Raw genomic sequence first — 20,424 nt, forward strand, 5'->3', positions numbered from 1 at the left:
GGTAAATACTTTAACTTATTTCCCCTATATGGGCTTGGGTTACGGTATATTAATACCGCTTGATTGAGCATTATATAATTCCATCGCTTAGGTGGTTAATTGATTAAATATGATTGGCTCATTTAAACAGTTTTGTTGCTTATAAGCCTTTGGGGGGTTTAATGACCGTTGTCCCGGATATCCTTGGCATCATTTTACGAAATGGCCACGACCATCGACATTCCGGTGTAGGCGTACACCCGGTATAAAGTGTCGACATTAAATTTAAAAGACGTAGCCGTTGGTTTCTATACTACGGTTTTACGCAAACGTGGTGCGTCTATAAATCTTTAACCCGGCACGACCCGGGCTACTGAACGCATAAAAGAACATGTAAAACGTTCACAAGATTTTATTATAATTTTCCCAAGTTATAAAAGAGTTTGTGCCTTGTGCATTCAAATCAATTTTAATAAACATTTTCAAATGTGTCAGTTGAATGTATTTACCAGTGTAAACTGACGTATTTTCCCCAAAAGATTAAGTGCAGGTACCTAAACGTAAATTGGCTGGTATTAGCTCCCTAGCGTCGTGATAAGTCTCGCAAGCTTGATTGCAGTATCTGATGGAACAATACTTTATCTGTATTTACGATCCACTGTGGATATTCAACTTCTGTAATACATTGATATTATCCCCAGAGGTTGAAATATATATTTATCTTATGCTTCCGCTGTGCATTATATAATTGTGTGGTTTGACTATATTGTTGCCAACATCGTCACGGTAATCCCCCACCGGGCCCACCGGTGAGACACGTGGAATTCGGGGTGTGACATTAAACCAGTCACACATCATACACTTCCGTAAAATACAGGGTGTGACAGTTTGGTATCAGAGCTTCGATTGTAGTGAACTAGGATTCCTTCTCGAGTCTAGACTACAATCACTAGAGTTCTCTCACGAAAACATTTTACAAAAAAGTTTTCATTGCATTCACGTAAGCGTCAAGATCCACGAGTCAAACACTTTTCAGAAAGAGACAAGGCAAGGACATTAGTAGGGAATACCCTCAAGATAAGGTGCCAATTAAGGCATAGTCTACACGAGTTAGATTTGCCAAAACTAAAATACACTCTTGGTGATAACTAGTACCAAGTAGTGTTTTTGTCGTGAGTCGACAACTAGAAAAAAAATGACCCCCCCCCCAAAAAAAAAAAAAAACGAGAGTTATATGTAATATGATGCATCGAATTGCCTGTAATGCTAAGTAACATATTTGTTTATCAATACATACATACAAATAAGTGTACGGAATAAATATTGACGTGAATACATACGAATAAGTGTATGGAATAATTATTGACGTGAACAAGATACTTTCGACTCTGACTCCTATTACGATACGTAACTCGCACGATGAAGCTATCGACCTCTCGTTCATTGCAAAGATCATAGCTAGAGTGATTACCAAACAAGATTCTGAACTTTCTTCCGTAGGAAATGGCTGCTCTTCCTTCTCGATCGTGAAGGTGCCCGACTACGGTGATGATGACGAGGCAGAGGCGGCAACCTTGAACGAATTCTTAATCAACGGGACGAGATCCCTGCGGCTTATGTGAAGAAAAAATTGACGACACACTTAACTAGACAAGAAAGATGAAGTATTCATCCTGAAGGTGCCCCTCCAACTACTAGGAATTCTCTTTATTCCTATTTCATTTAATCATCGTGCCTATGCGCGCGTAACGATAATGAGTGTTAGCGCGTGGACCATTGCAATGGTCCTTTTCCATAACAGAGGTATAAGGACAGTAGTGTCCCCCTCATTAATTGGTCATCTGCTTGGACGGGAGAAAACTGGGGTAACTTAGCAAGACAATTTATTATTACGGGGGCCCACGTAATAACGATTTGTAGTGCATGGGAATCCTGGTGGACTCTGCGGGTCGAGCTAACGATCACTACACAAAAATAAACTCTAGGTGTTCACACCTTCAAATGGTAAAACCATACCTAGATCAGTGCTTTAACACTTTATAAAGTAGGAAACCTGTCTTGCCTCTTCGTGTCTACCCGTGTACGAGACATTTGAGAAACAATATTTAAGCAAAAGAAGAGGAATAACATTCAGAAAGAAGCAGCGACGTTACACCCTCTATCACCCCTACATGAACAACCCCATCTCTGGGAAATTATACACATCAGTAAAACTAAAGACCTAAGAAAACCAGTGTAGCAGGAAATAACTGAAACTTGAATGACCAAGGCATTATAACCACGAGTTCATTAGTTCCAAATAATAAGCCAAGTTACCAAGCCTATGTGAAGGCTCAGTAATTGTTCCCTCGCTCATACATTGTTGATTATATATACATGTGAAATTGGGTGATTACATGATGGCTTATGGTGCTATGTACCTCATAGACAATTATGGAATGATTGTCTAACCTACTTCATAACTTTTGACAGAAAAGGGATGCCGCCCAGACGTGACACAAACACCAGTACGTTACCAAGAACAGAAGCCGAGCTTCAAGAACGAATCTCACAGGCAATTGCATGACATGAAGCCCTCCGCTCTGAACACAGCGGTGGCACTACCGGAAATAACCCTCCGACTGGCTGCACCTATAAACAATTCCTGGACTGCAAGCTAATGAACTTTGATGGCATAGGAGGTGCTGTTGCATTTTTCCATTGGTCAGAAAAGACTGACTCCATTCTAAGAATGAGTAACTGTTCGCCCCAACAGAGTGTTACCTATATCTGAGGGTTGTTTTTGGATGGCGCACTCTCCTGGTGGAACCTTCATGTTCAGACCCTTGGTGTAGATGCTGCTTATGCACTGAGCTGGGATGAGCTCAAGGAAATGATGGAAAAGAAATACTGTTCTAGGGCTGAAATCCAGAAGCTTGAGGTGGAGTTCTGGAATTTGAAAATGGACGAACTGAAGATTCTTGAATATGTCTAGCAATTTCACGACTTGTCTAGGGTCGTCCCCTACTTAGTCAAACCGGAATTCAAAAGGGTTGAACGATTCATTTGGGGACTTGCACCTCAAATTAGGAGCTTGGTTATTACCTCAAGGCCTCCAACCGTCGCAGAGGCTATCGATTTAAGCGTTACGCTTACTGAAGAAGCTCTACGTTTGGGAAAATTTTCGAAATCTGAGGATAACAAGAAAGAGACTCATGTGGAGTCATCAGGCAACAAGAAAAGGAAGTCTTCAAACCTAAAGATGGGCACACAAGTCGGCTATGGAAGCTCTAAAGCAAACAAAAGAAAGAAAGTGAATCCGCCGCATGGTAGGAAAACTGATGGAGCCACTAATAAGGTCGGTGGAAAATTTTACTCGGGGACTAAGCCGAGGTGCGGGGAATGCAATTTTCACCATGAAGGTCGATGTCTGAGGCCTAAGTGCGAAAAGTGTGGGAAAGAAGGGCACAGCAAGGACGCCTGTTGGGCGAAGGACCCAGATGGAAGAGATAAGAGAGTACCAGGTTGCTACAGATGTGGTGAAGCAGGGCACTTTAGGAAAGATTGCCCTAGGAAGAAACAAGCAAGAAAGGGCCTTCACGATCGAAGCTCGTGAAGCACGCCAGGATCCAGATGCGGTTACGGGTACGTTCCCTATTAACCAACCTTATGCATCTATTTTTGATTAATACTGGCGTCAACTTTAACCTTGCATGCTTAGAACTTAAGAAACTGTTTGGCCTAGTTTCGAGTAAAATAGACGTCCCGTATTCATTAGAAATGGGCATATAGAAGGCTAGTTTAAGCAGACGAAGCAATTAAGGATTGTATTTAGGGACTGAGAAGGCCAAAACCTTCTGTTACCGTTGACTTGAGAAGTCATAATATGATAGTCAGCATGGATTAGATGTCCAAGTATAGAGCTTGAGAACATCCCCATTATGGAAGAAGTTCCAGAAGCCTTTTCTGAAGACTTGCCAGGAACGACCCCCCCCCCCCACAACAACAAGAGGAGTTAGGATAAACCTCGTGCCAAGAACGGAACCAGTACCGAATGACGTCTTACCGAATAGCTTCTCCGCGAAGCATGAGCTTCTGATATAACTGCAAAAGCTGCTAGACAGAGGGAGTCAAGGACACGAGGAGAAAGTTGACAGTTCCATTTTGCATAAATTCCAGAGAATTGAAAATTAGAATCCTTTGCCTAGGATTGAGGACATGAACAGACAAATCGTAAGGTTCTAGTTACTATTCGAATACCGAATTGAGGACAAGATGCCCGCCATTGTGAATACAAGAGGAAAATACCCCTAAAACGACCTTTAGGACTCGCTTCAAACATTACGAGTTCCTTGTCGCACCATTTGGCTTAACACATGCATCGACAATATTCATGGACCTCATGAATCGAACGTGTAAGCCATACCTGGATAAATCATGATTATACTACATTCTTATATGGCCAACGACCAAGGAAGGTCGTGAGCAACAGCTGCAATTTTACCTCGCAACTCTTAGAGAAAGAACAGTATATGCTATGATAACGAAAAGCGGATTTCAAATTCGTGAGGTAAGAACTTTAAGATACATGATGGACAAAGAACGAGATTCATGCCAACCCTGCAACCAAGAGCTAAGGTGTTACAGTTGCAGTTATGTGACGCTTCTCGACAAAGTCTCGAATGCACGTCGATGCAACGAGACCACAACATTGCATACGCGGCACATTGATTAAAGAATCATAATAAGAAACCATGATCTAGATACAGTGATTGCGCGCCACGAATTTGACAACATTACTTGTAAGAAAACACTACACGACCTTTACTGAACACAAGGGTTGCAGCACACCGTTGATCGTAAAAACTTGAATGTTAACATAGAGGGACTAAGCTACTGAACGATGCAGACTGTATGAACACAATAAGTGCATGTGTGATAAACTTTGATAAAAAGTTGGAACACTCACTTGCCCTTAGTAGAGTTTTTCCACAACAGTATTTATCACACCGCCGTCTAAACCGCTTCGTGTGAAGTTTTAGATGGAACATAATAAGTAGATCCCCGTCGTGTTGATCAGAGACCGGGAATAAACAATCTACTGGCCCGAGTTAGCTCGGGAAGAACTAGAGGCAAACCGTTTAGATATGTAAACATATCAAGGCAGCCCGCAGAATACAGAAAGATTGCGCCGATGAGCAGCGGAAATCGTAGGAATTTGAAACAAGAAGTATGGCTTTAATGAGAGCCTTGCCAAGAGAAGGCGTAGTGTGATTTGGAAAACTAAAAGGGTCGAATCCCCGATGTAGGGATCGGAACCATTGTTCACAAGATGGAACTTCCAGAAAAAGATGAGCTGTGATCGCGACACATTCATATGTCTAGTCTTTAAAGGAGTCTGACTCAAGGAACAATCGTAATTCCCACAAATAAGATTCACGTCAATAACAAACGACAAAACACTATAAAACCTGTTAAGGTTTCGGACCAAGAGTCCACAATACTATAAAAACCTGTTAAGGTTACGGACCAAGAGTCCACAAGACACAGAAAAGACATAATTGATTTACTTGAGTACAATAGAATTCATAACATGACCCAGAGTACATGGAAACTTGAAGGCAAATCATGAACCTAAGTGACCACATTCGATTCACAACTCCCCTGCGACCAATGGCATCGCTTGAATTTTGGAATGAAATTCTTTTAACGGGGGGAGACTGTGACAACCGTCACTTTTCCATACATTTCGTACACTAATTAAACAGTAATCTGTGCTTAAATAATTGTGCATGATCTAGTTTACGAGACAAATGAAATTTTGATTACTGTTATATATATATACAATGGCATTTCATGATACAAGACTTTATTCGTTGCTACATGCAACACGAGATAGTTCAGGTGATACACAGAATAAAATTGGCACCATTACTAGACAAACTACATATGCTGACGAAGTTCAGTACATAGACGAACAATATAATGAGGCCCAATATAAGCCAGAGATGATGTATTACACTAGTATAGTGTCTAGGGAAGTAAGGACCACAAAACTGCTTTTCTAGGTGATAGATAAAGTGCCGGAAAGTGCCTAAAACACACTAAAAGTGCAGAATTCTGTAGAAAATAACCAAAATTCAGCTATTTTCAGCATTTAAACTCCAAAATATAATGCAAAATTATGATATAATGGTCCAGAATACTTTCCTAAGTGTCAGGAATCGAAACTGTCATAAAAGACTACATAAAGCACACTAAACTGCGCAACTTAGCACTGTAACAAACAGTAACGAACCGAACAACCGGACATTACCCGAAACACTAAAATATTACTAGAAGCATTGTTTTATTATTTTTGAGCTAGTTATGATCACCAAACACCATATTAGACCCTAAAACACTATAACCCACTTAAACCCCTAACTTAACAATTAAACACTAACTAGTTTATGTAACTAGCAATTGAAACCCAACTAGAACCCCCCCCCCCCCCCCCCATTCTTGATGACCGGTTAGGGACATGGGTCCCACATGAGATTTGATTACTATATTTATTAGATTGTGTCTAGGAATATGCCAACACAAGATACCTTATACCACCTAATTTCTTTTATAAATCTAAAGAATATAACCTACTTTCCATTCATCTCCTTCAACAAAAACACCTTCTTCCTTCCTCCCAAAAGCTACGGCCCAAACCCCACACACATACCCTCCATTTTCAAGCTTCAATCTATCCATTCCATGGTGATTCTAAGGTGCTAGGAGCTAAGTTAGGAAGCTTGGAGGCGTTGGAACTTGAAGGACCTCTCTCTAGTGCTATTAACCACCTCATCTTCATCTTGTGATCATCCCTAGTCTTGAGCTAGTAGTAAGATTATCTACATCCATTTTTACTTCATATTATGTTGGTTAAAAGATGATACAAGTTGTTAAACATAAAGATCATGAGAAACATAAGCATAAACATGAACATAAAGCTAAATAACATGAAAAAATAAGATGTTTAAGTGTATGCAATCTACTTGATGGTTGATTTCTTGTGTTTATGATGTTGATCATCATAAGAATCTTGCTAGATTGTGATTAAACACATGATCTAGCAAGAATGAGGATGATTCTTGAGAAAATCATAATGATCATCCTTTATGTTAAACATGAACTTGAAAATAAACTTGATTGAGTGTATGATGATTTGTGATACATGTTATAAGGCTTGAAAATAAAAGATTTCAAGAATAATATTTTCAAGAAACTAAAGTTATTTACAAGATTTACAAGATCATGACTTTTAAAGAAACTAATCATATTTTTAGTGGTTAATCAAGTCTAGAAATATATATTTAACAAGAAAAATTCAAGAAGAAATATTTTTAGAAAATCATCCTGTAAGTTGTAAAGGACTAGATCTTTCAAGAATGTGATTATTAAACAAATAACCATGTTTTAGAGGGTAACTTAACCTACTAAATAACATGTTAAGTTACTACAACTTTTTACAAAAATTCAAGTTCATGACAAAGTGTAAATTTCATATTTTTGACATATGGTAAGTGTTGAATGATTGCTGATGATTGGTGATGATTTTACAAAAGAAAATGATATGCTTGAAAGCATAGAAACCTCCATTTTTAGGGGAAACTAGGGCAATATTTTCTTAAAATACCAACACTTAGAAAATATTTTCTAAATAAGTGTTTACAAGTGTATTTTTAACTATGATTTTCCATATAAACTTTGCCATATATTTTTGTAACAAAAATACAAGCATTGGAGATTGGTTTTTACAAATAAAAATGGGTAAATATGTATTTAGAATATATATATTTGCATTAAAATCATTGTGAGTTATTATGTGAAATAGTTATATTATTTTAGGAAAAATAATGTAACTTACAAATACCAAGAACTTACAAATCCAAAATAATACCAAAAATTACAACTATTTCAGGTAACATGGTGGATCTTGGATGCAGGTGTCGTAACTAGAAGTTTAGATGTCATCCACTTTTGTTGATTTGTAACCTAGTCGAAGGTTGTGTTTTAAAAACTTGAATAAACAATGTTTGTAATACATAAATTTTATGAATGGATAAACATCGTTTTGATCATGTAGTTGTTTATTACGATTGAATGCAATGATATTAAACCAGTCACACATTATATGCTTCCGGAAAAGACAGGGTTTGACACAGCTAAACCAGGAGCAACAACAAGCTGCTCGAGGGCGAGCGTTCAATATCAATGCCAATCAGGCTCGTAACGACAAAGACGTCGTTAATGGTACGTTTCTCGTTAATAATCTTTACGCTTCGATACTATTTGATACTGGTGCCGACAGAAGCTTTGTGTCCGTAGAATTTGAATCTTTGTTAAACTGTGCACACTCTAAACTACCTAAGTCGTTTTCTGTTGAGATTGCTGATGGTAAGTCTATCCTAGTTGATTCTATACTCCGTGATTGTTCCTTGACTCTTGACGATCACGTTTTTGCTATTGACCTCATACCCATGCAACTGGGTAGCTTCGACATCATCATTGGCATGGATTAGTTGCGTAAGAACCATGCTGAAATCGTTTGTCATGAGAAGTATGTTCGGTTACCTCTTCCATCTGGTGATACTTTGCACGTCTATGGAGACCGACCTTCTAGAGGACTGAAGTTGATGTCCTGCACTCAAGCGAATAAATGCTTACATAAACAGTACTTTGCCTTCTTAGGCCATATAGTGGAACAAAAGGGCAAGAGAAAGAACGTAAGTGATGTTCCAGTAGTGTGTGATTTCCCTGACGTCTTTCCTGAAGATCTTCCCGGTCTTCCTCCTCCTTGATCTGTTGATTATCGTATTGATCTTATACCTGGTTCGACTCCTGTTGCCAAAGCTCCGTATCGACTTGCACCCTCTGAGATGCAAGAATTATCTAGTCAACTGCAAGAACTACTCGACAAAGGATTCATACGTCTAAGTACCTCCCCGTGGGGTGCTCCTGTGCTATTCGACAAAAAGAAGGATGGTTCGTTTCATATGTGCATCGACTACCGTGAACTTAATAAACTCACCGTTAAGAATCGTTATCCTCTCCCTTGTATCGATGATCTATTTGACCAACTACAAGGTGCAAGTTGCTTCTCTAAAATCGTCCTTCGATCTGGTTATCATCAGCTCCGTGTTCTCGAAGAAGATATCCCAAAACTGCCTTTCACACTCGTTATGGGCACTACGAGTTCGTGGTCATGCCTTTTGGTTTGACCAACGCACCCGTTGTGTTCATGGATCTTATGAATCATGTTTGTAAACCTTATTTGGATCATTTTATGATAGTCTTTATTGACGATATTCTTATTTATTCGAAAACTCGAGCTGATCATGAACGACATTTACGCCTCATGTTAGAACTTTTACGTGGTGAACATTTATACGCAAAGTTTTCTAAGTGTGAATTTTGGATTAATGAAGTACAATTTCTCGGGCACGTCGTTAGTAAACAAGGAATTCATGTTGACCCTTCTAAGATCGAAGCAGTGAAGAACTAGAGTACGCCTAAATCTGCATCTGAGATTCGTTCCTTCTAAGGATTGGCGGGTTATTACCGTCGATTCATCTCGGACTTTTCAAAGATCGCCGTCCCTCTTACTTCGTTAACTCAGAAAGAGAAACCTTTTGCTTGGGGTCCTGAGCAAGAGGAATCCTTTCAAACTCTTAAGAATCTTCTTTGTAACGCTCCTGTACTTGCTCTCCCTGATGGTAATGACGATTTTGTGGTATACTGTGATGCCTCGAACCGTGGCCTTGGCTGTGTGCTGATGCAACGGGACAAGGTCATCGCCTATGCCTCTTGACAGCTCAAGATACATGAGAAAAACTATACTGCCCATGATTTAGAGCTTGGCGCAGTTGTTTTTGCGTTAAAGATCTTGCGACACTACCTATATGGTATTAAGTGTGTGGTTTTCACCGACCACAAGAGCCTGCAACACATCTTTAACCAGAAGGAACTTAATATGCGTCAGCGACGATGGGTGGAGTTGCTTAATGACTACGACTGCGAGATTCGCTACCATCCTGGCAAGGCGAACGTTATGGCCGATGCTCTTAGTCGTAAGACTCATGTTAGTAGCATTCTCTGTTCTCATATCACTAGTGATCTACATGCTTGTATCCGCGAAGCTCAGTACTCGTCAGTTAATGAAGGTAGTCTAAACGTTGAAATACGAGGTGCGTCTATTGATCAACTTGAAACAAAGTCTGATAGACTTCAATACTATCTCAATCGTATCTGGGTGCCAGATCACGACAATCTTCGTGAACTCACTATGAATGAGGCTCATAAATCTCGATACTCTATTCATCCAGGTGCTGATAAGATGTACCATGACTTGCGTATGACTTATTGGTGGCCTGGTATGAAGAAGGATATCGCCGCATACGTCTCTCAGTGCCTTACTTGCTCAAAGGTCAAGGCCGAACATCAACGTCCTTCATGTCTTCTTGAACAACCCGAAATTCCTGTTTGGAAATGGGATAGTATCGCTATCGACTTTATAACTAAACTACCTCGAACGCCTGCCGGCCATGATAGTATATGGGTTATCATTGACCGTTTGACCAAATCAGCCCACTTTCTTCCTATTCATGAAGATTTCAAAGGGAGAAACTTGCTCGAATCTACACTGATGAAATCATATGTCGTCATGGTATACCCATTGACATGATCTCTAACCGTGATGGCTGTTTTACTTCTCGTCTTTGGCAAACTTTCCAGTCCGCTATGGGTTCTTACTTGAATCTTAGTACAGCCTTTCATCCTCAGACGGATGGACAGACTGAACGCACTATTCAAACCCTAGAGGATATGCTCCGTTCTTGTGTCATCGACTTTGGTGGTAACTGGGATGTACATTTACCATTGATCGAGTTCTCGTACAACAATAACTATATTTCCAGTATTCAGATGGCTCATTTCGAAGCTTTATATGGTCGCAAGTGCCGATCTCCTCTTAGTTGGCATGAGATTGGCGACAAGCAACTTACTAGCCATGAGATCATTCAAGAGACGACGGATAAGATTCTTCAGATCCGCGATAACTTGATCAAGGCTAGGAGCAGACAAAAGAGCTATGCTGACAAAAGGCATAAGCATCTGGAATTCAATGTTGGAGATCACGTTCTACTCAAAGTATCTAATTGGAAAGGAGTTATACGGTTTGGTAAAAAGGGAAAGCTTGCCCCTTGCTATGTGGGTCCTTTCAAGATACTCCAAAGGATTAGCAAGGTGGCTTACTGACTTGATTTGCCTCAAGAACTTAGCAATGTACATCCAACGTTCCACGTATCTAACCTTCGGAAGTGCGTAGCAGACGAGGAACTTCAAGTTCCCATCGAAGACTTGCAAATAAACGAGACTCTCCATTTTGTGGGGAAACAGGTTGAAATCATGGACCGAGGAACCAAGCGGCTGAGGCGCAACAAAATTTCCATAGTTAAGGTGCGATGGGAAGGAAAGCGTGGCGCCGAATTCACTTGGGAGCTCGAGAGTGAGATGAAGACCAAGTATCCACAGCTCTTCGAGTAGTCTTCCTCTTAGATTTCGGAGAAGAAATTTCCTAAAGGAGGGGGACTGTGACGCACTGCGTTCCTAAACTTTTATCTTTTGGCAAGTCTGGTCCCTGTAAATACTTAATGCTGCTTATTTGAGTCTTAACTATGTTGAACTACGTGAAACTATGTTACTTTTGATACTTTATGCGTGAACGAGTATGAAACTTGATTCTTGTGATACTTGACTCTTGATACTTGACTTTTACGATACTTTGAATCTTGTGATACTTTGAATCTAAACTCTTGCGGTACTTTAAAACTTGACTCTTGAAACTTGACACTTGTTAAACTTTGATAATTGGTTAAACTAGAGACTTGATACTTATTAAACTAGAAACATGGATTCTTTGTTGACAAGAGACTTGATACTTGATGCTTTGATACTTGATACTTTGATACTTGATACTTATTAAACGTGAAACCAGCTTGAACGCAGACTTGAAACACGGAAACTTTTATGTTAATTATATAATTATACCATTGTAATGGTTCCCCATAATAATATGCAACGCAACACTTAATTTAGCTCGCAAAACGAACCAAAGTCGGAAAACTAGAAAACGGGTCTCGGCTGTCCGAATGGACATCCGATCGGATGACCATTCGACCGAATAGCCATCCGACCCAGTGCGCACTTACACCGCCTTACTTGTCACTGTCACCTATAAATACCACACTTATGCTCTCATTTCACACTTTTCGCCTTTGTCATCCGACCACACGCACACCCAAGTCCTTTCAAGCACTTTTCTCGAGATTCAAGCTCAACCCGTAAGTATCTCTTCTAGATTCTTGTACAACTTTAGTCATTTAACACTTCTACACATAATTCTTGATCAAAATCACACGGACACTATAACATTTTCATGAAAACCAACTGACTAGTGGTTTCTTGAAGGTGTTTTCCGCTCAGTTGATGTACAAACTGTTATGGAGCATATTTAATCAAGAACGGCCCTAAATCTTAGGATTTTCACAGTTTTCATACGAAATCTCAAGGAAACTTGCACTTATATCTCAGATATGACGGAATGGCACTTGTTTTCCGGCTCAGATCTGATGAACATCATGTTTTACACTTGATTTTCGAACTTTTCTTCAACTATTATACAAGACGGTAGTGGAATCGATCTCAAACTAACTATTGACTCGTTCCTTAGTCAAAAGCCGGTCTGAGAACAGAACTTCACCGGAAGACGGACAATTTGATGAGTTCAAACATGAAACACACCAGAAACAGTTCATTGGGTTGAGAAGGGGTGGTTCCCAGCTGACCGAACGGGCTGAGTTTGGTACGTTTCCGTTGTTTGACGCGTCGTTGCATCGTCTTCGTTAGCTCGAAACTTAGAAACTTTCACAACACTTCACTCACAGATCGTCTGTCCGGATGGCCATCCGATCGGATGACCATCCGTCCAGAGGATCTGATTATCATGACACTTGTTTCTTTTACAGGACACTATGAACTCAACACTTGAAACTTTATCAGTTCACAAATGCACATTGTTCGAATGGCCATCCGTTCGAATGGTCATCCATCCGGATGACCATCCGATCGGATGGAGTCCATCTGTTTGAATGGTCATCCGACCGGATGACCATCCGCTCAGGTATACAGTTAGATACTTTTACTTGATTTTAGCACCGTTCGACACTTTGTTCCCAACCAGGTCAGCTCTTAGAAGACTTATGACCTGTTCCCCGCACGCAGGCTGATCCAGTGCTCCCTTCGATCCAATCTATTCAATGTTTGATTATAAGCACCTGCTGTGAGTATACTCGATCCCTTTTTTGTTTTAAACACTTTTGGGATGCAACATGTATTCTATAAACAAGACACTTAATACTTGAAACTATTTGAAAACAAACTCTATCCTCGTTAAACATGAAACTTGAAACTTGATACTTGAGACTTTTATGCTATGTGAACGTTTAATCCTTGTGTGTAGTTCCGCCTTAACAATGGTAGCGCTATAGGGGTAATGCACCTCCCCGTTAGTCTTTGGGGTATTGTTAGAATGAGACATTTAACCTCCCGTCAGTCTTTGGGAAAGGCATTTAACGCATTGGAAACTTGGGCTATCACTTGGACTGCGTAAACTAGCATGGTGAAACTTTTTATATGTTTACATGATGGATATGAATTTTTAAACTATTATGCTACGTATTCAAACTTGTATGCTCGTTAACATTTTTGTTGATAGTATTCTAATACATGTTGCAGGTTGATAGTAGTTGAGAAAATCAAGAAACAAGCTAGGATGATGCCTAGAAACTCATCATAGTTAATCAGAAAAATTTTGAACATTATTTGAAGTATGATGTAACTTGACACTTTATGTGGTTGTGGATCGTGTTGACTTTTAGAAAATATTATGAATTTAATTAATCATTATTGAAACAATTTAGTGTTGTGGATTCTCATAAGCAATCTGATTCGCTTAGTGTCGCGCCCCGATGTTTCCGCCATCAATTGGGGTGTGACACTGAGCCATGACACAAAAGATCAATACAAGTCAAACGCACCAAGTATTACACACAAAATAACCAATCAACAACAAGAAACAGATAGGCAACAAACTCAAAACCAACGAAACTATGCAAGTGTCCAGATGGTAGGATCGTCAATCAAACGGTGCCTACCAAAGTCTTTGCACAGAAGCTGTAACCCTAAACAGTCTATATCAACCACAAAAAGTCACAACAAAAAAACTAATAGTATAACAGAACTCACAAGAAACAACTAATCACAGAGAAAATGCAACAGGAGATGACCCGTCCTGTGTCCCAATCAATCAAACCGGTCCAAACTACCCCGACAACAAAATGACTAAGAATGCAAGAACAAAAAAATAAAAGAAAGTACGACAAAGGAAAGATCTCACCAGGAAAAAGAAAGTAAGACAAAGGAAAGATCTCACCAAGAAAGCAAAACCCTCGCACAGGGTTTCTCCAGTTCTTGTTCCAGATTTTACAATCTCAAATGATTGAACTTGAAACAAGAAACAACAACTTCCAAATAAGAGATCTGAGTTTTACAACCTTCAAGGATTAAACTCAGATCTGAAACGCCTTTATCCTTTCTGAAAATCTTCTCACAAACAACAGCACCGAACCGGTCCGATTTACCTCGAAAACACCACATCTGAAGGAAACCCCCAAACAACGAAACCATAATATCAAGATCTTCAAAGGCCTGATCCAACATCGGAAGCAATACCCCAAAGCATCACACACGCTCTAATACCATGTCAAATTTATGGTATCAAAAGCTTAAAGACTCAGAAAATACACAAACCAAATTTTATAAACCCTAAAAGTATAAACTGAACAATACACTCAACGATCCAGATACAAGAGCTCTAAAACCCTCAGAAGATCAGCAACATGATGATCTTAAACTAAACGACTATAGGAAATACCAGAATTGAGAATCAGAATGATTCTCAGTTTACAAACATTAATCGCCTCACAAGAGAGACAAACAAGAGAATTACAAAATATATGAGATAATGTGATACGAGCCACACACTTCTCTTATATAGATCCAAATGACATCAAGTTGACCCAAATAGATAGATAGGTTGTTAAAGCAGTTATAACCTCCTTCTAGTGGTGCACAAATCGGGTTTTCTGAATACTCGATTCCAGGTATGAAACCGGGTTCGGGTACGATTGGGTTCTACAAAATCGGGTATTGACAATACCCGGGTCGGGTCCGGGTTTTATATAAAAAATGTATACCCTATATACCCGGGTTCGGGTCGGGTTTTCTAATACCCGGGTATTATAATACCCTATTTTCAGGTTCGGGTAGGGTCGGGTATGGATGGGGTTGGGTTCGGGTTTGGTTCGGGTATGCCTCGTGTATTCATTTTTTTTTAATAAAACCTTTTTATTTCATAAAACATAGAAATACATGACACCTAAATAATCATTGAACCGGATCGAATAAGATGATGAACATAGATAGTTTCGAATAACTTGATCGTCTTTGTTTATTGTTCGTCATCAAAGACCCCTTTTATAGGATATAGAGATACAATGTAAACCAAACAAATGGTCATAATACACATTCTAACGGCTATATAGCCGTTACCAAGGTACAAAACTCGAAAAAACATAAAAAACGAAAAAACCTGAACAAGGTATTGGTAAACCCGGACCGGGTATTGAAAAAACCTGGTTCTGGGTTCGGGTTGAAACCGGGACTAGTAAAACCCGGGTTGAAAACGGGTATAAAAAAACCCGGTTCCGGGTTCGGGTTTTATAACAGAAATGCATACCCAACCCCTACCCTATGGGTAGGATCGGGTTCGGGTATAAAAAACCCGGGTTTTATAATACCCGGTTCCGGGTTTTATTTTCGGGTCCGGGCCCGGGTTCGGGTTTTTTGTGCACCATTACCTCCTTCACACATGCCTTCAGTCCAAGATGTCCAAGCCCATTCAGTTGTCCAAGTCCACTTGCAGTAATCCAGATCCATTATTCCATTATGTAAAACAAAAGACAAAATATAAACATAAGTAACTCAACCATAATATAAATGAAATTGAAAATGAATGTATTATGTAATATATATTTTTAACACCCCCTCAATTTCATTTCTTAAAAACATCAAAAAGCTTTAACTTGTTACATAATAGTTGGTGTGTTTTGACCAAAACCCCTTTAGTAAACAAGTCTACCACTTGATTTTCAGACTTTACACCAACACATCTCACAGTTCCTTTTGAAAACAAGTCTCTTAAGAAAAAATAAATCAACCTCAAAATGTTTGGTCTTATTGTGAAAAACTGGATTACCCGCAATATAAATTGCAGCTTTATTATCACAAAATAAACTAATAGGAAATGTTATATCTACTTGTTGGTGATTTGATACGAAAAGAAATGGGAACAGAAAATCTAATGGATCACTTCGAAGATCTTTCTTTGTTAAATTTATCAATTGATAGTACTGTTTCTATGTGGAATTTTTGATTAAAAGATATTTAATTGATTTAAATACCGGCCCTATCTAATATATTTTCAACACAGGTAACGTATATGACATTGATACGATCAGTTAATAAATGCAACTTCCCTTGTCAAAAGAACTACTGGTCCACATGGATATTTTGATCCATCTTTTACTTAATTAAAAAATTATATGGATGATATCTATATAACTATATAATACATCTCCTATGTACTCAAATGTAATTTCACCTTGAAATTTTAAGATGGCATATGAAAGGTTAACTTAAAATCCTAATTTTTTACCATTTTATTCCCATTCTGCCCTTCTCACATAAAATATCACATAAAATAGACACCTTATTAATCAATCACTATTAATCCGAAGAAAACACGTTTCAATCCTGCATCTAGGGTTTCAGCCAAATCGCCTCTCTCTAAGAAACCTAATCGACCTCTGTAGTTGATTTGCATTTAATCTCATCGTTACTTCACTTCATCTTCCTTCTCTGTATTCAATTCTCATTATATCTCCAAGGCGAGACAGAAGCTATGGAACCCTAATATAATAGCACGTAAATGAAGTGCTTCAGTTAGATCGTTTCAATTCCTTTAAGACACGCCCTTCCTCACGAATAATCTAACCCTTCGTTCCAGTCTCCACCCTTGAATTGAATCCACACACACATGAGAGCGAGAAGGGATCCAAAGGAGACGATGACAATGATTCAACGGCGGTTAAGGATCAAACGGTGGCGACGATGGTTTCAATGATTCAACAGTTTGAAGTGTTGTATCTGGATATGGTGGGACGTCAATACGATTGCTTGATTAACCCTCTCGGGGCCGTCCGATCAACGTTTGAGAAGGTGGTGGCAACTGGTGCAGATCCGACATCATTTGACGGTAAAGATTGGGGCGTACCAGATCTATTTCGAGAATATCTTTTTCAAAACGAAGCCGTCAGTTAGGTGATTCTAGGGTTTATGAATTTCAAAACGACGAAGTTCTAGGGTTTATGATTGTGACTACTTTTTTAAATCACTCTGCTGTTTTGCGGGTGCTGATTGATTTGAGTGTTTGATGATAATTTTTTAGGTTCCGATTCTGACTCATTCAACGGTTAAATGGGCTGGATAGATGAACAACCTTTCGCTGCTACTAAGTCCGGAACTGGCATTGTTATTGCTGTCAAAAAGCTTCATCAAGAAAGTTTTCAAAGTCACAGGGAATGGCTGGTGAGACTCTTTGGTTTTTTTTTTGATAGGTAAAATATGTAAAAAAAATTAGATAATATATCGCTTAAAAAATGGGTCGAATCAATTTTCGGCTTAAAAAATGGGTCGAATTCTTTTTCGCTTAATAAGAAACGGGTTGAATGCTTTATCGCTAAAAAAGAAGCAGGTTAAATGCTTTATCGCTAAATAAGAAGTGGGTTGAATGCTTTATCGCTAAAAAAGAAGCGGGTCGAATGCCTATTCACTTAAAAAGAAACGGGTCGAATGCTTTTTCGCTTAAAAAGAAGCGGGTGGAAAAGAACTACAAGACCACTTTTTTAACGTTTGATCTTACAGTCTTGAATTTCGTATATTTGATTTTACAGTCTTGAATTTTGGTTTTCATATCTTTTGACATCTATGTAGATTTGAGTATCCACAACGTTTCAGAAATTAATGAAAGAGAACTGCATGGAGCCTTTCTTTGTCTCTCAGGTTCAACATTAAGAAAAATATTTTAAAAATGATAGCTTTAGCATGTGCCTGTGTTATTTGTTTTTCAAAAAAGCAGTTATTGTTCTCTTTGATTTGTAGGTCTTCTGTATGGGACTTTGGTGTCTAGATGAAAAAACCAAATGGTAAGTTATCTATTTTGTAACCACTTTTGGTATATTGTTTATCGACTGTAAATAAACGTTCGTGTATTTACTTTTATTCAGGATACGGGTGGCGACCTAATAATAACGAAGAAGATCTTGCGAAAGTAGTTCAGGACGATCGTCATTCTTTGTGATCGACTATCTCGCTCGATTCGCCGTCGATGAACACAACAAGAAGCAGGTATCATCTATTTCTTTTATATGTTAGTCTATGCATGTGTAAGATTGAGGATTATGAATTAATGTTTTCATTTAGAGTGTGTGTAAATACTAAGAAACTGATGTCTTATCTATGTAGAATACCCTGCTGGAATTTGGTAAGGTACTGGATGCAAAGGAGCAGTTAGTAGCTGGTACATTGTATTTTATCACACTTGAAGCAACTGATGGTGGTGTCAAAAAGACTTACGAAGCCAAGGTTTGGGTTAAGGAATGGGAAAACTTCAAAGAATTGCTGGAGTTCAAGCCTGTTGATGCTGCCACCCCAGTTTGTGGAGGAATTACAGAAGTAAAGGACTTTGCAAACAGCCTTGTGATCGACGATTTCGCTCGATTCGCCGTGGATGAACACAACAATAAGCAGGCATCATATATCTCTTTGCTATTTGGTGCTGTAGGTACTGTGATATCGATCACCATCATTTCGTTTGGTACACACTCAACTTCTTCACTTTAATATATATCCCTTTTATCTTTTTTTTTTATAATAACTTTATGTAGGTTTGTATAACTTTTAACTTCACTACAGGTGCTATACACATTTTCAAAAGAATGAATGTCGGTTCTCTTGACCTCGGATATTTTCTTGGTATCGCTTACTTAACTCTTTTATGTCATCGCCTTTCTAAATATACCTAAAGTTCCTGTTCAAACCAGTCTAAATGAGCAAAAACAAATGTCTCATTGACATACTATTTGTTTAGGTTTCTCACTTTCTTGAGCCGGTTAAAGCTAGGTTCACAAGATCACAATTTATTTAGAGACGCTAAACATCTCTGATGGTACATTGGTGGTTGCTATATAGATGCATTTAAGGGTCTATGTAATCGTTCAGCTAATAGAGCTTGAACTCGAGCTTTCATGTTTCATACTCAAAGCTCAAGTGTGGCTTGTGAGAATTTTTTATAGCTTGACTTGGGCTTAGCGTGTGTATTATTTATTATATTTATCTAAGTATGTTATTTATATACACATTTAATTATCTTATATATAACAGGATTCATATTATTTGTTTATTTTTGTCATGATAATATATACTTATTTTTATTATGTAAGATATGTATAATTGTTATATGAAATAAAAATTTTACTGTTTATGTAAATTTCTCATACAGGCTTGCATTAGTCAAGCTCGGTATATGAAACTCGGGTTCGTTTATTAAATGGGCTATTTTTTCAAACTCAAGCTTCGGCTCGGGGGGGTTACGGACATTATATGGGTGTTATCTTTTTTTGGTTCACAGGCTGCTGAATAGGTTGGTTTGTTTTTGTTGTAGGTATGTAAAAAGTTACCAGAAAAGAGAGAAGTTGGAGCACAGGTACTAAATCGTCGTTTGGCCTTGGGATTGATTACAAAGGAAGAATAATGTGTTGTAGTCAATGATGGATTTGTTTTTCTTGGTTTTGTAGTATATTTATTCATTACAAAGTGTTTTTCCCCTCCATCAAAGAACAAAAGAAAACACAAGATACTTTTTTTTTTTCCTTTTTGAGTATATACTTGTTGAAAACCAACCAGTTGTCATTTTCTACGTTGTGATCTTCAGTGGCGAAGCTTGAGATTTCCGACCGGGGTTTTTAACGTTTTTAGGTGTGAATTATGTTCTCGGCCCGTATTGTTAACTCCGCTGCAACGCGCGGGTTTCCCACTAGTATAATATAGAGAGACCAAATAATTGATTACTTTTTTATTTATTAAGAGCATAGAACTAGTCCTGATTATGCCAAATATTCCACAATTCGACGTATGAGCACGGGTCTTTCGTTGTTATTACGTAGTAGTTTCCACCCAGGCCCCAGCTACCATTAT

The 20,424-nt window shown here is 38.6% G+C and overlaps 1 protein-coding gene across 1 annotated transcript; it reads left to right on the forward strand.

The window, feature by feature from the left end:
* Window positions 1-17,280: 17,280 nt before the first annotated feature.
* On the forward strand, window positions 17,281-20,198 carry LOC110913903. Its single transcript, XM_035984372.1, has 6 exons — window positions 17,281-17,425; window positions 18,163-18,231; window positions 18,331-18,350; window positions 18,481-18,576; window positions 18,694-19,045; window positions 19,144-20,198. Exons 1-6 carry the CDS (start codon window positions 17,281-17,283, stop codon window positions 19,251-19,253), a joined length of 792 nt encoding a protein of 263 aa, XP_035840265.1. The 3' UTR covers window positions 19,254-20,198.
* Window positions 20,199-20,424: the final 226 nt, after the last annotated feature.

The sequence above is a fragment of the Helianthus annuus genome, chromosome 15, assembly GCF_002127325.2.
Source record: "Helianthus annuus cultivar XRQ/B chromosome 15, HanXRQr2.0-SUNRISE, whole genome shotgun sequence".
Taxonomy (NCBI): domain Eukaryota; kingdom Viridiplantae; phylum Streptophyta; class Magnoliopsida; order Asterales; family Asteraceae; genus Helianthus; species Helianthus annuus.

Coding starts and splice junctions, on each gene's coding strand:
- LOC110913903 (XM_035984372.1), top strand. CDS start 17,281: ATGGTTTCAATGATTCAACAGTTTGAAGTGTTGTATCTGGATATGGTG. Junction 18,577..18,693: donor ATGAACACAACAAGAAGCAG/GTATCATCTATT, acceptor TTATCTATGTAG/AATACCCTGCTGGAATTTGG. Junction 19,046..19,143: donor GATCACCATCATTTCGTTTG/GTACACACTCAA, acceptor ACTTCACTACAG/GTGCTATACACATTTTCAAA.